Source organism: Equus quagga, chromosome 13 (assembly GCF_021613505.1).
Source record: "Equus quagga isolate Etosha38 chromosome 13, UCLA_HA_Equagga_1.0, whole genome shotgun sequence".
In the NCBI taxonomy this organism is placed as follows: domain Eukaryota; kingdom Metazoa; phylum Chordata; class Mammalia; order Perissodactyla; family Equidae; genus Equus; species Equus quagga.
In genome coordinates, this window is record NC_060279.1 from 53,122,390 (window position 1) to 53,136,230 (window position 13,841).

A 13,841-nucleotide genomic window follows, 5' to 3' on the forward strand; every position below is an offset into this window, starting at 1 on the left:
TCCCTCCCCGCTCTGCCTCCCCCCGAGGTAATCACTATTACTGCTTTCTTGCGTATATTTACAGTGTTTCTTTATACAAATACAAGGATATGAGACTGTATGTTCTTATCCCCCCGCTTCTTACACAAAAGTTAGCTTACTGTTTGCTCTGTTCTTTATCTTGCTTTTTTCACTTACTGTATCCTGGAGATCTTCCCTGAGAGAAATTTTGGGGCTGCATCCTGGGGTCGGCAGGAAAGAGTGTCTTGCTTGATTAGTGATGTCTGCCCTTGTGCCAGGGGAGCTGTGGCCGCATATTTACCACTCTGTGTTGGGGAGAGACCATCTCTGGGGCTCAGATCTTAGCTTCACCACTGACTAGTTCTGACCTTGACCACATTATTTAACCCTGCGGACCTTCAGTGTCTTCAGTGGTGAAATGGGATTATGGGGAAGATTTGTGATAATGGAAAGCACCTGGCCCATAATGGCCATCCCACTGTTGTTCCAGAAAAAGTAGTTTCAGGTAATTTGGCAGTGCAGATTAAAAATTGTAATGTTATAAAAATTATGATATTAGACATTTCAAGTAATATTGCCAATGCTTCATGATAAGTCTTTTTCCCAGAAGTTGTTTTATGGCTAACTAGCATTCTTTTCTCACGAGAGATAGGACAGCTGAGGCTCAGAGAGACACACAATATGCTGGTGAGACCCAGGAATGTTGGCTTCCAGACCATCGTTTTGTTCAAGTCTGGGTCAAGGGTGGGTAGCTTGGCAGTTTGTCGTGCCTGCAGAGTAACTTCACATATCCCGTATCTACAAATTTGCTCCTGATTTAAAAACTAGTTTTTCTATTCAATTAGTCCCTGAATAAATAGATGCTAAAGTCATTTGTCTTAGGAAAATACTCATTAAGGACCCTGTTCCACATTTCTTAGACTCAAAGCCTTCAAAGACTTAGATCAGAGTCCTTGGGAAAGAAGAACTAATGTATAAAACCCTTGACCAGCCTAATGTTTCTTTCTCGATTTCTCGTGAGTCTGGGCAGATAAGTAGAACAGCTCATGGTTTTATAAACTTCATTTTTTAAAATGATGTTAATGGGTTGGGTTGTGGTCTGTATTGGGATTTGGAAGTAATTATAAGCTGCTAATGAGATGTTCTTTCTTGATTGCTCTTCTCTTAAAAATAGACTAGTCTATTTAGTAGACTCTTCTTCCTTGACCTCAAGTCCCCTTGGAAGGGAGTTACTGATACTTTTGCTGTTCTCTGGTGTGACACCTAGCAGAGTGGGTAGCTTTGCTATAAAAGCTGGCAAGTGATGCAAATGGTTCTCTCTTTAGGTCATCCAGGGAATTGCCATTTTCTGGAACCTTGTAGGTTTTGTTGTTTGTTGCTGTTTTTTTGAACTTTTTTCCTGAAATAGAACATATGTACAGAAAAGTACACACATCATAAGTATACAACCCAATGAATTATCACAAATGGAATACACCCAGATGAAGAAACAAAACATTACCAGCACCGCTGTAACCCCCTGTGTGCCTTTCCAGTTACTTCACCCCCGCCACCACCAAGGGAACCACTGTCCTGACTTCTGCCTCATAGATTAATTTTGCCTGTTTTTGAGCTTTATGTAAGTGGAGTCATACAGCATGTACTCTTGCTTCTGGCTTCTTTTCCTTAACGTCCTGTATGTTGTTGCATGTCATTGTAGACCGTTCATTCTCATGGCTGAGCAGTCTGACTGCAGTCTGTTTATCCATTCTGGTGTTGATGGACATTTGGATGGTTTCCAGTTCTTGGCTTTTGTAAATAGTGCTGCTGTGAACATTCTTGTCTGTGTCTTTTGGTAAACATATGTTTGCATCTCTGTCGGGTGCACCTAAAAGGGGAATTGCTGGGTCAGAGACCATGCACATGTTCAACTTTAGCAGATACTGCCAAATGGTTTTCCAAAATGGCTGGAGCAATATACCCTCCCACCAGCAGTATGTGAGAATTCCATTTGTTCCATATCCTTGCCACCCTTGGTGTTTTTTGTCATTTTTAATTTAACCATTCTGGTGGATATGTGGAATCGTGTTTTTACAGGCTTTTTCCTATAATTTTCTTCAAAATGACGGAAAAGTGTGGTATTACCTCCAGTTGGGCAGGTGCTTTCTCTGCTCTCTTTATAGGAAACCACAGAGCATGAAGGCCAGAGACAGGTGTTGGAATTCAGCAGGCCTGGGTTCCTCTCTTATAAAGGCCGCTCTTGAAGAGCTGCCGTCAGGGGTATAGACGGTGGGTGAGGCGCCCAGCCAGGGCCGGTGTGCAGTGCACGCTCTGTGCCTCCCAGCGGTGCTTGTGGTGGCTGTTAGCATTTGGTAAGCTACACATTACTAAGTCTATCTTAATCGTTTTAATATGGATCTGTCCCTTTTTAAGTGTTTCCTTTGATTTAGAAAGTATCAGTAGGAATGAAAAGAAAATCTTTGGGTATAAATAGAAGAAATAAAGAACTCTGACTTGCTGTCTATATCCTTCTTCTCTGGGCACTTTATTGTCAGGAACAAGGTTGTTAAAATCATTATTAGGAAGAAGGCTTTCGATCATTTTGAATTGACCTTACATTTGAAGGAAAATGTCCAAATTTGGATAATTTAATATAAAGAGAGGCTTGAGGCTTTTTTTACATATATATAAGCAAAAATGAATAGGATGTGGTGATTCCAGAAACATTTTTCCTCTAAGCCTTCCAATAACAGACGAACAATGACACATTGGTAATATCTGTTCCTGGCAAGTTTTAATACGGGAAATGAGGCTTCAGTCATATAAATTCAGTTTGGGAATTAATTTCCTTAGGATGTCATTGAAGAAGGAGGTATAATTTTTAAAGAAAGGTAGGAATTGAAAGATTGTTAATAACTTTTCAAATTGTAGCCTGAATGAAAAGGATGTGCTTTGAAGCAAGAAAGAGACCCCTGGTCCCTGCGCCTGGCCACAGTGAGGAAGAGCACCCCCAGAGCCCCGCTGCCTCCATCGCAGCACGTGGGGTTTGAGCAGTGTTGGGAGTCGTTGCCATATCTTAGCCCACTTTTAAAACAGTATTTAAAGGTGAATTTATCTAACCTCAGTGGAGTCTAGTGGCTGTGTTGGTATTAGACACAGTCACTGGATGCTCCTTTAATGTATTGTCTAGAGAATGACTTAGCCTGGCAAGCAACAGGCTCGATAGCAACAGGCTAAGTTGTAGCTTAATAATTACAGATAATGGTGGTAACATTCCACGCTGTGATGTGTGAACAGTGTGTGTTGAACATAGTCTTTAATTTTGATAGCTGACTTAATACCATATTTCATCAATTCCCAGTTACACATCTTTTCCACATTTTAGCATCTCTGAAATCACGATTCAGTGATGTGTCATGGTTTAATTGACAGCATTTTTCCTTCCTACATAAGTAACATTTTCTCTTACAATGGTGTATTAGATTCATTGGAATACAGTAAAATAAAGACCAATAGAGTTTGAATTTAAAAACTCCAGACTACATGATTCCAAACTGTATTTTATGGCTCCCTGGTAGTTTTGAAGTGGGTGGGTTTGTTTCACATATTGAAGTTTGAGTAGAATTTCAAGTATAGAAAGTGCTCTGCTCTTTTCAAAAAGAAGTTTTAAAAACCCAACTCAACAGGCCCTTCCTTATCTCATCATGATTATCATACGTGAACACCTTCTTCTTGCACAGTGTTCTAGGAGAGGCATAGAGACCCACATGTGAGAACTCTGCCCTCTCCTCCACCGCCACCCAAACAGCCTGTGCAATGCTGCACGTTCTTCCAGTCCCCTCAGGTACTTATGTGCACATTTACATGGATATGTCCATCTGATCAGTTTGTTATCAATTTATTCCATAAGTGGCACCATTTTATATGTTGGAGTCTACAACTTAGCATTATGTTTTGATTTTTTTAAAACTTATTTTGGAGCTTTTTCTAGATTAGCGCATGTAGGTGTCTGTCATGTTTTAGTGGCTGTAATAGGTTTCGTCGTATAAATGGCCTAAGTATTCTTCTCATTTTAGCCATGAAGAATGAGGCTCCAGAGAAATTAGATGTCATTACCCAAGGTCACACAGTCATTAGTTGGGTTGCATTGAGAACCTAGGTCTTCTGCTCCCCAGCTGGTGTTTTTTTCTAGTAGTACTGAGCTTCTGTGTACAGATTTTATAGGCAACTCTTGTAAATTAATCACTTTGGTTCCTTTTTGCTTACATAAAGCCAAAACGCTCAGAATTTAAAAACTCTCTTCCTTCCATGATATCGTCATATTTCCCTTTTACTCTGGACTTGTTTTGCTAGGAGTGCTAGTTACATTCTTTTTTCCCTAACTAGAATGTGCCCTCCTTGCGAAAAGAGTTTTATTCAACTCTCATATGCTTTGCACCAAAGTAGTTATTTAATAAAAGTTTGCAATTTCCTCCTGCCACACTCCAACCATATCCTACCTGTTCTGGAATGCTCTCTTAGAATGGCTGTTTTGGGAACACCATCTACTATGAGAAGACCCTTCTCGTGTCTCTGCTCCCAGAGGCGCCTCTTTCTCCACATATCTCCAGACCCCTCGGTGAGCCCCTTGTTTTCCTCTTTGGCCCTGCCCTCCCATCTTCTCTGCCTTTCTGGTCTCTGATTCCCTGCTCCTGTCATGCCTGCTATGGTTCAGTCAGGCCCCAGTGCAGAGAAACCCAGAGGTCCGAGAAGTCTGGAATGTTATTTGCACACATCATGCTGGCATCTACTTTCCCAGCCCTCAAGCAGGCCCCGGCTTGGAAATTCCAATGAACGTTTGCAGTTTCTCTGCTCAGGAATGTGCGTGTACACATCCTGTTGATGGATAATTGACTTTATGTGTGGTGAAATAGAGGCTTGGCCAAGGGCAAATGAAGGAAAGGTACTTTTGAAAACAAGAGCATTAGGCAAAATTAATTTAAATGGAAATTTGAAGGCTGAAAACCAACTACTTTTTAAATGGATAATTTTAAAAATTAGGTCTTTAGTATTGGAAAATATTTCTCAAGGCTGTTTATGTATATTGAGCTGAAACAACTTTGTCCTTGCAGAAATGTTTTAATGCTGTTCCCCTCTTCATCCCCTCGTTTATTCATGACCCCCAGTTAGGTTACTGGAATTAACAGGCTTGGTGCTCTGTCCTTTTAAAGACGTGAGGCTCATGAGCTTCAGATGGCTAGTTCTGTTCCAGAAGGGTGGCTGCCTTGTAGAATAGTCCTCAAGTCTGTGTTCCTGGGACCAAACAGAGTTAATCCAGAAGTGGAAAATGAGCTGGTGATGGTGTCTGTTCATACGAGGAATATGTGTTTATCATAGAAAAATGAGATGAGAATTTCCAGCCAGCACAAAGTAAAATATTTTACATTATGTTTCTGTAGTGTCCATATCTATCCATTGTTGTTCAATGTAAGATTTATTCCTATGTTCGTTATGGTGGTTTATTTTTTGTTTAAAAAGTGATAACAATAGCTAGCATTTATTGGCCAAGTGTTAGGCATTGTGCTGAGCTCTTTCTGCTTATTGCTCACAACAGTGCTGTGAGATAAGTACTATTTTCCTCCCCATTTAATCTTCATCACAGACCTATGAGGTGGGTAGCATTACTGCCCCTGTTTTATGGCTGAAGAAACTGGGGCTCCAAAGCGGTATCCTCAGTCAAGATCACATGGCCAGTGAGTCGTAGAGCCAGGACTGCTAAGCACTCCCCTCCCTCGTTCTCTGTTGGCCGTCCTTGGACAGTTGCCCTGGCTGCCCCGGCAGGCAGTGTGGTGCCTGACTGTAGATTCACACTGTGCCTGCACTGCTTCCTGTTGGAGTGACCTCGGGCAAGTTGCTTTCTGTGTGCTTTGGTATCTTTATCTGTAAAATTGATGGGATAAAAGTACCTATCTCATAGCATGGTGGAGTTAATACCTGGACATTAAGATAGTGCTTGACACATAGTAAGTGCTCAATAAGTGTCACTGTTGTTCTTACTGTAATATAGTGGTTTTCAGTAATTCTGTGTTTCAGGTGTAAGTAAAGAAAATTTGAGTTTAAGTGACTTGAATAGGGATTTATTTTTCCCACCTAACAAGAAGTCTGCAGGTTTGAGGAGTGTTGGCATTAATTCAGTTGTTAGGCAGTGCCACCAGAGACCCAGCACCTCCTTGTCTTTGTATACCGCCATCCGTAGCACATCCACTTACTTTAGCTTCACAAGATGGCTGCTGCAGCTCTGGACATCATATTTGCATTCAGGGGAGAAGGCTGAAAGGCCATGCCAGGCTTTTTATTCTCCCTTTATCAGGAAAAGCAGAAGCTGTCCCCAACACACACTACCAGACTTGTGCTTTCCTCTCATTAGCTTGAGCTTAGGGTACATGGCCACTCCTAGCTGCAGCAGAGACTGGGAAAAGGTGTATATGCAGTAGAGGGTAGAATCAGCTCATGAGGGCCTATGGTTAAATTTTCAGAAAATTTGCAGTCTAGTTGATAGCACCTCGGATAGCTTGAGACCGTGGTGAGAATATTTATACCACAGAAACCAGCAAATGCTACACATCAGGCCCTGTTCCCCAAACCAGTTGTTAAATGTTTACCCGCACACCACTGGGTATATTTAACTCTGTGAAGAGGGAAAGGTGGCAGGGTGTAGAGGTGGGAGGTAGGAATTCAGAATGGTCATTGGGTCAGCCAGCCAGCAGCATCTACCAAGGTCAGTAAACTGTTTAGAGCTCTGTTAATAGCAATGACTGTGGAAAATCAGAGCTCAGGAGGACCTCTTGAGATTGTCTAGGACAGCTCTTTCACTTGACTGATGCAAACCTGAGGCTTCAAGGGAATGTCCTTTGCCCCAGCCAAAGCCAGCGAGTGACGTGGCCCTCCTGGAACCCAGGTGTCCTGACAGTCCAGTGTTCATTCTCCAGTACTTGAGGGTTTAAAACTCCCTTTTCTGCCTCTGCTCCTCTCTCCTCTTCTGCTTGCTCCCAGGGTGTGCTCACACCAGCATTCCTTTACCAGCTTTGGTGGGGCTAGGCAGTTTTGCTGCTTTCTTTCATTGGTTTCCAAGAAGCCTACTTTAAAACTGCTTTGTTTTAGATTTTAGAGAATAGATCATTGATTTTTTCTTTTTTTTTAATGAGAGAAACTTAACTTGATCTCTGCTACAGTACAAAGTAATGTATTGGAAATTTGGAGATATGCCTAATATACCTAGTGGAATATACTCGATTTTTATTTGTTGACAGTAGGGAATAAGCTTAGCTAAAGATTAGTCTTTCTAAAAAAAATACTAATAACCTTTTTCGTATGTTTGTGCCTGACTCTCCCCATCAGAAGGTAAGCTCTTTGGGGACAGGCTCTGTGGGCTGGCTTATTGTCATCCGGTGGGGATAGAGGAGCACATAGCTGTGCACATGGCAGGCACTTAGCAAATGTTTACTGAATGAATGACCACCCAACTTAGACTTGTTTCACATCTTCAGATGCAGAAAATTAATGAGCAGCTGTTGTCTTAGTGTGGCCCCTAGATTGGAAATGTCTGAATGTCCCAGTATCATGACCCTGTAAATTCCGTTCTCTAAGCTGTCTGCTGTGATTGGTGGAAACAGGAGGCTCACACATCACAACGGCAGCCTCATTGGTGTGAAGACATGGAGAGGGGAGACGAAGCGGGGAGAGGCTGGGGTTGAACTGAGCGCTGGGAAGATGTGTTTCCAGAAATGGTCGTTGAGGTGTCCTTATAGCTTATCTACCTCCCGTGATTTTTAAGTTAGTTGAGCCCCATGCCTGCTCCCTTCTCATGTGTTCATGGTACGAGAGTTACGTTCTGTTGAAACTCCTAAAATCATGATTTTGGGGAAATCTGACTAGGAAATAGACTCCTCACAGCTTCATTAAAGACAAGCATTTTTTTTCCTTTACATGACTGAATGCTGTTTGTAACCAATTCTGAATGTGTATTTATCTACAGCCAAGTTACATCAGTGATGTGGGCACCCCTGGTCGAAGCTCTCTGGATAGCATTGAGATGGCCTACGCCCGGCAGGTGAGCGCACCTCAAGGAAGATGGAATCCAGGAAAATCCTGTGTGAGCCCTCTGGGGAGTAAAAGGGAACAAGACTTCAAGTGAAAGTCAAACCCTGAAGCACGTTGGGTTTCCATTCAGAGGACTGGTTAATATTTTACCGTCTGGTCACTAGAATGCCGTCAAATTGGGTAATAGAATAACTCAGATTGGATTTAGGGAAATTGAGATCTGCCCTCTACACTGACCAAGGCATCTCATTTTGCATTTGGCTGTAGCCCATGTACAGTAAAGCCTGAGTAACCGCACTGCATGGCAAAGGGAGTTGTATATTAACTGAGTTACCTGGTAGGCTGATGGTATTATCAGAAGTCCTTCTTCAGCCCTTGTTGCTGAGAGAGGTTTTCCAAATGCTTTTCTGCCTTGGTAAGCCTAGTGTGCTCAACACTACTTAATAGAATATTGCTTTCCTGGAGGAGCTCGTGAGACTTGGCGACTGTGCTTCTGGTGGTATGTGTCAGGGCCGTGCAGTAGTACGGGTGTGGGGTGAGGTGCTTTGTGGTAAGCGCAGGAACTGCTTTGGACTCAAACTGCCCCAAGGACAGTACATATCTGGAATTGACTTTTTGAATAAAGCAGTGCTGGTTGCCTGTGTGTTTCACTCTAATTTGCCACTTTCCCACACAAAGTACTAAGAAGGAAAGCAATCTTGTTTCTTGAATTGAGGGTGGTGTGCTTCCATCCCCTTTAGATTGTCCTGCACCAGCAGTGGCCAAGGAACGCCTGCTTAGTTGTGACCAACTCCCCTGATTTTTTTTGAGGAAGATTAGCCCTGAGCTAACTGCTGCCAATCCTCCTCTTTTTGCTGAGGAAGACTGGCCCTGAGCTAACATCTGTGCCCATCTTCCTCTACTTTATTAGTGGGATGGCTACCACAGCATGGCATGTCAAGCAGTGTCATGTCCGCACCTGGCATCTGAACCGGCGAACCCCAGGCCGCCAAAGCGGCACGTACGCACTTAACCACTGCACCACCAGGCCGGCCCCTCCCCTGATTTTTTGAGGAGAGAACACATTGGTGCCACTGTGGCCCTCAGCATTACCCACTTCCCTCCCTCCCACCTGGAGTAGGTGATTGGAGGAAGAAACACATGGCAACTCTGGAGGCGAGCAAGGGGCAGGGCAAAACTCTGAGACCCTGTGCTCTGTAATAGAAGTCTCTACCTTGAGCTGCCAGTCACTTAGCAAATGGAGTTCTGTGGTAACTGAATTCCCTGGTAACCTGATGGTACAGAAATCTCTCTTGCACCCTTTCTTGAGAAAATTTTCTGAATGCTTTTTTAAGTCTCTCTCATTCAGTGTACTGTTCAACTTCAGACTCTAGGCAGCCCAGGCCGGCCTCATCAGCTTCCCGCACACAAGTCTTCCTCTTTCCAACTCCGTCACGTTTTACTACTGGGCCTTCATATGTTTTCTTCTGCTTCAATTTTTAGTTATCTTTCTCCCCCGCTACATCTGCATCCTTTAAATTGCACCCTCATTATATGGCTGACTGCTTCCATTGCCACGGCCACCACCTGAGTTCAGCCCAAATGAAATTCAGACACTTCTGAGGAAAGAAACTGTGTATGTTCTGTATCTGTAAAGACAAAGGCTTCATAAAATTAACATTTTCTAGAACTTAGGACACCATAATGTCATGTGTCTGTTTACATGACTGTCTCCTCCAGTGGAGAGTATATTTTTATATCCCCTGTTGAACACAGTACCTTGCAAAGAGAGGGCCCCTAATAAATGCTCATTGAGTGAATAAACACCACCTTATAGTTTAAAAACCATTTTATTTAATCTTTATAATACCCCTGGAGGCTACCTGATACCATCCCCCATTAAAAGTAGAAGAGAGTAAGGCTCGGTGGGGTCCTGAATGTCTAACGTCATTACCTTGTTCCGTCCTTGGTAGAGCAAGGACTCCACATACAAAGAGTAGAACTTACTAGCTTTTACCATCATTATTTTAGTTCTTTTTAAAATAAAGTTGGAAGTAATAGTGGTTTTCCCATACTTTAAACATTGCATAGTTCCTTTTCCTTAGAAAATTTAACCAAAGGAGCAGGGATTCCTTTCAGGAGAAACAGATACCAAACGTGCAGCAACGACTGTTCTGACATCTTTGGAGGGCTGTGACTTGACACTTCCACGTAGCCCGCCGGCCCTGGGCCTGTGCCATTGAGTCCTTTTGCCAGACAGATGACCAAACTTGGCCGCAGGTCCTTAGGAATCAGCAGCAGGAGTCCTCCCCTTGTCCCGTCTTTCCCTTTGGTTCTTGCTTCCTGGGTCTCAGGGTCTGCTGGGCAGAAAGGCATAGAACTGCCCGTGGTGCTCCTCCCCCAGGACCACCCTGCTCCATCTTCAGGTGTTCAGAAGGCTGGGCTAGCAGTTAGCTTTGGTGTGTGTTGACTGCTGCCAGAGCTCAAACACAGAGCTGGGGGACTGGCCAGAGGCCTTGCTTTCCAGGCAGTGTGGATAGCTCAGCCGGTCTCAGGAAGGAAGGTTTGGCTGAAGCTTCTGCTGACTGTTGGGCAGAAGCTGGCTTCAGAACTGCTTCAAGAGGTTTTAAAAAGAGGTGAATATAGAAATTACGCCATTTACTTTGTTTTTCTTCATTTCAGATTTATATCTATAATGAGAAAATTGTGAACGGGCACCTGCAGCCTACCCTCGTGGACCTCTGTGCCTCCATCGCAGAGCTGGATGATAAGGTAGGCCTGAAGCTAGCCCAGGTGCACACCAGCTGCTGGCTTGACAGAAACGTGTGGAAGCGAATACTCCACTTCCTTCTGTGGAATAAAGTGTTAACTGTTCTTTAGAGTTTTATTTTAAATAATTTTGAAGTGGTGTTTTGATGATGGTGCTATAGATATGTATTTTTAATGCATCTTCAAAAATCCCAGCCAGGATCAATTAATAGTCAGGAGTTCTCCTTGAGCTATATTTGCTTTGAAGTCCTGTTAGGCTCCAACTCCTCCCTCACCGTTTCCGCCTTAGACTAAGGGGCTCTCTAATGAGAGCTGAGTTGTAGAGGTACAGTTTTCACACTGGTAGGTGAGCCCCAGAGGAGCCCTGAGTCCCTTGACTCAGGTCTGGTCTTTACAAGCATTCTTCATATGCCGCTGGTTCCGTTCCTCTCTCACTCTCCATCTTTATTCCCATCCCTCAATTCTTACCCATGGCAAGTTTTCTCCCCCTAGGGGGAAAAAAATAAAAAACAAAAAAGTGGATGGATGGATTGGTAGATGGCCAGGAGGAAAGGGAAAAGGAGGGGAGGGTATAATGGAAGCAAATACTCATACACGAATTTTTTTGTTCTCAAAAATAGTTTCAGCTTTATTTTTTATAAATAGTAAAATATAAGGCAGTATAAACAGACCTAAAGAAGAAAGTAAGAATTCACCTACATCTCACCACCTGGAAGGATTCACATTTGGGTGGATTTTCTACAGTTTGAATTTTTGACAGAGACAGTGAAAACTGGATTTTCTGTTTTCCTTTGGAAATATCGTAAGCCTGCTTTTCTTCACTCAATGCTGTCTTCCAGGGATGCTTAACTAGAATATTGCAGAGCATTCAGGGAACACATTTTTAAGGACAGATTTACATCCAAGAGGATCTGGGGCGAGGGAGTCCCAGCTGTGTGGTGTAACACGAAGGAGAGAACACCCGTTCCTTTCCTGTCCTCTCCTGGGAGGCGCCTTTTGAAAGGAGTGAGTAGGATGGAAAATGGTAGGCTGTGCTGCTCACAAAATGGAGTGAGAGCAGTGGCCCCTGGAGAGTTTCTGGGAGGACAAAAATCTGTATTATTTAGGTTAAACTCTTATTTTAAGCCTTTAAAAATTCAAATGATTTTGTAAGGACTAAAGTGCAGCTACTTGAGTTTAAGCTGCTAGAGCTTTGGACAGTTATAAATGTATTCACTCTCTTAGAGGGTAGCCCTCTGAGATTCAGTGTTCTTATTACTTTTATATGGTCTTAATTATGTAAGTGATTATGGTGGGCCTGGAATAGTAATTGATCTGAAAACCAGGTCGGGACAGGGTCTGCTCATTGGAAGATGTGAGCCTGGCAGCTGGCAGGGCAGAGGTGCGTCTTCTGTGCTGGGCGCAAGCCTGAGGGGCTCAGACAGAAGTCATAACCTCTTCCGCCTCCATGTCCTGCGTGCCATTGAGCTCAGAGTGCCAGGAAGAGCCAAACAGTTTCTCCAGCCCTGCAGCATTGTCACGTGCAGTCTCATTTGTGTGCAGAACATCTCTGACCTGTGGACCATGGTTAAACAAATGACAGATGTCTTACTGGCGCCGGCCAGTGACGCCCTGAAGAGCCGCAGCAGAGTGGAAGTGCGCGTGGAGTTTGTCAGGCAGGCCCTGGGGTACCTGGAGCAGAGGTAAGGCACTGTAGCACCATGGACTAGGTCTAAAATCCCCTAAAGTCAGAACCCGTTTCTCGTGTTTTAAGTAGTTCTCAGGCTAAGTGCTCTGTAGCTGGTATAATTTAAACAAGGTTGAGCAAATCTGAGAGGTGTCATCTTGTTTTCAGAGACACTTCTCTATCAGGACTATTTCTGCAACGATATAAAATCATGGTAAGTGGGAGCACTGTTAGACATTTGCTCTTTCTGTTTTTCTGCTCTCTGTCCCTCAGTACAGAGATATTCTGATTATTAGGCCATGGTGCCTTGGGTCAGGATCCTGTTCTTCAGTGTGGTTCAGCTGTTACTTCTTAGGCTCTTTTGTTTTCTCTCAGCATTTTAATTTTCACACCCAGCAATAGTACCACCTACAGACCTTAGGAACTTTATTTTGATAAATAAACCTTGATCCTTTATTTTCCTTCTGGCTCTACTCAGTTAATCCCTGTGAGTCCGGATCCTTCCCAACTGCTAATGCCTGTAATTTGTGCCTGAGTTTCTTTGCCACCTCCTCACTAATTGGAGTTGGTTGCTGAAGGGTTTGTGGCTGTGCCCTTGTGCTCTACCATTGTCCGCTTCATTGGTAGGGCCCATGCCATTCATCCCTCACTGTGGACACTCTTTCTGCCTCTGAATTGGCCGGCAGGGGTTGCCATGAGTGTGCAACAGACCCGCTTTATTTCAGAGACAGGGTGCTTGGCCTCTGCTGGCTTGAGAAGAGACAGCCACGTTGAATACACTGGCTAAATTGCAGCTCTTTGCCACTGAGCCTGTGTAGCTGCCAGGGGCCTTGCAATGTGGTCGCCCTTTATCAACAAAATAATACTTCATTAGGAAGTCATAGCATTTCCTTGTGTGTAACTGAGGTAATTCAGACTTGGTAAAGTAGAGAATAGGTTTTTATACCAAATATTTTATAAGTTATACAATAGCTACATGAGATACCATCAGACATATTAAACTCACTATCCTCCATTCTCTTGTTAAGAAAAATCTGGAACTCCAAATGGTTTTTTACTTGTTGTGGCATAGGCACAAAAGAGTCTAAAATATTTCACTGGGCTTTGGCTACACTTTTGTAACATAAGTTTTGAGTATATTGATCTTCAGCCATAAAGAACCTAATGCATGTAGTAATATATATTTGCTACAAGTCAGCAAAATATGAGTCAAAATTTCCTACAGTGTATAAAAACCTTTAGGATTTTTTTTTTAATGGGTCTAAGTATGTGACTGCTCATGACTGCTTTTTCCTTAATAAACCTAATTCTTAACCTTGGTGCTTGACTTCACCAATGGTACCAGGCTGCGTTGCTTGGTTTTGTATCT

The 13,841-nt window shown here is 43.2% G+C and overlaps 1 protein-coding gene across 2 annotated transcripts in view; it reads left to right on the forward strand.

Annotated features, from left to right (window-relative positions):
* NUP93 (nucleoporin 93) overlaps window positions 1–13,841 on the forward strand; it is a 102,101-nt gene that overhangs the window by 71,448 nt on the left and 16,812 nt on the right. For both annotated transcript variants that reach the window (XM_046682800.1, XM_046682801.1), the window contains exons 6-8: window positions 7,994–8,068; window positions 10,720–10,809; window positions 12,349–12,488. In XM_046682800.1, coding sequence (XP_046538756.1) covers window positions 7,994–8,068; window positions 10,720–10,809; window positions 12,349–12,488 — 305 coding nt within the window. The remainder of the gene's footprint in view (window positions 1–7,993; window positions 8,069–10,719; window positions 10,810–12,348; window positions 12,489–13,841) is intronic.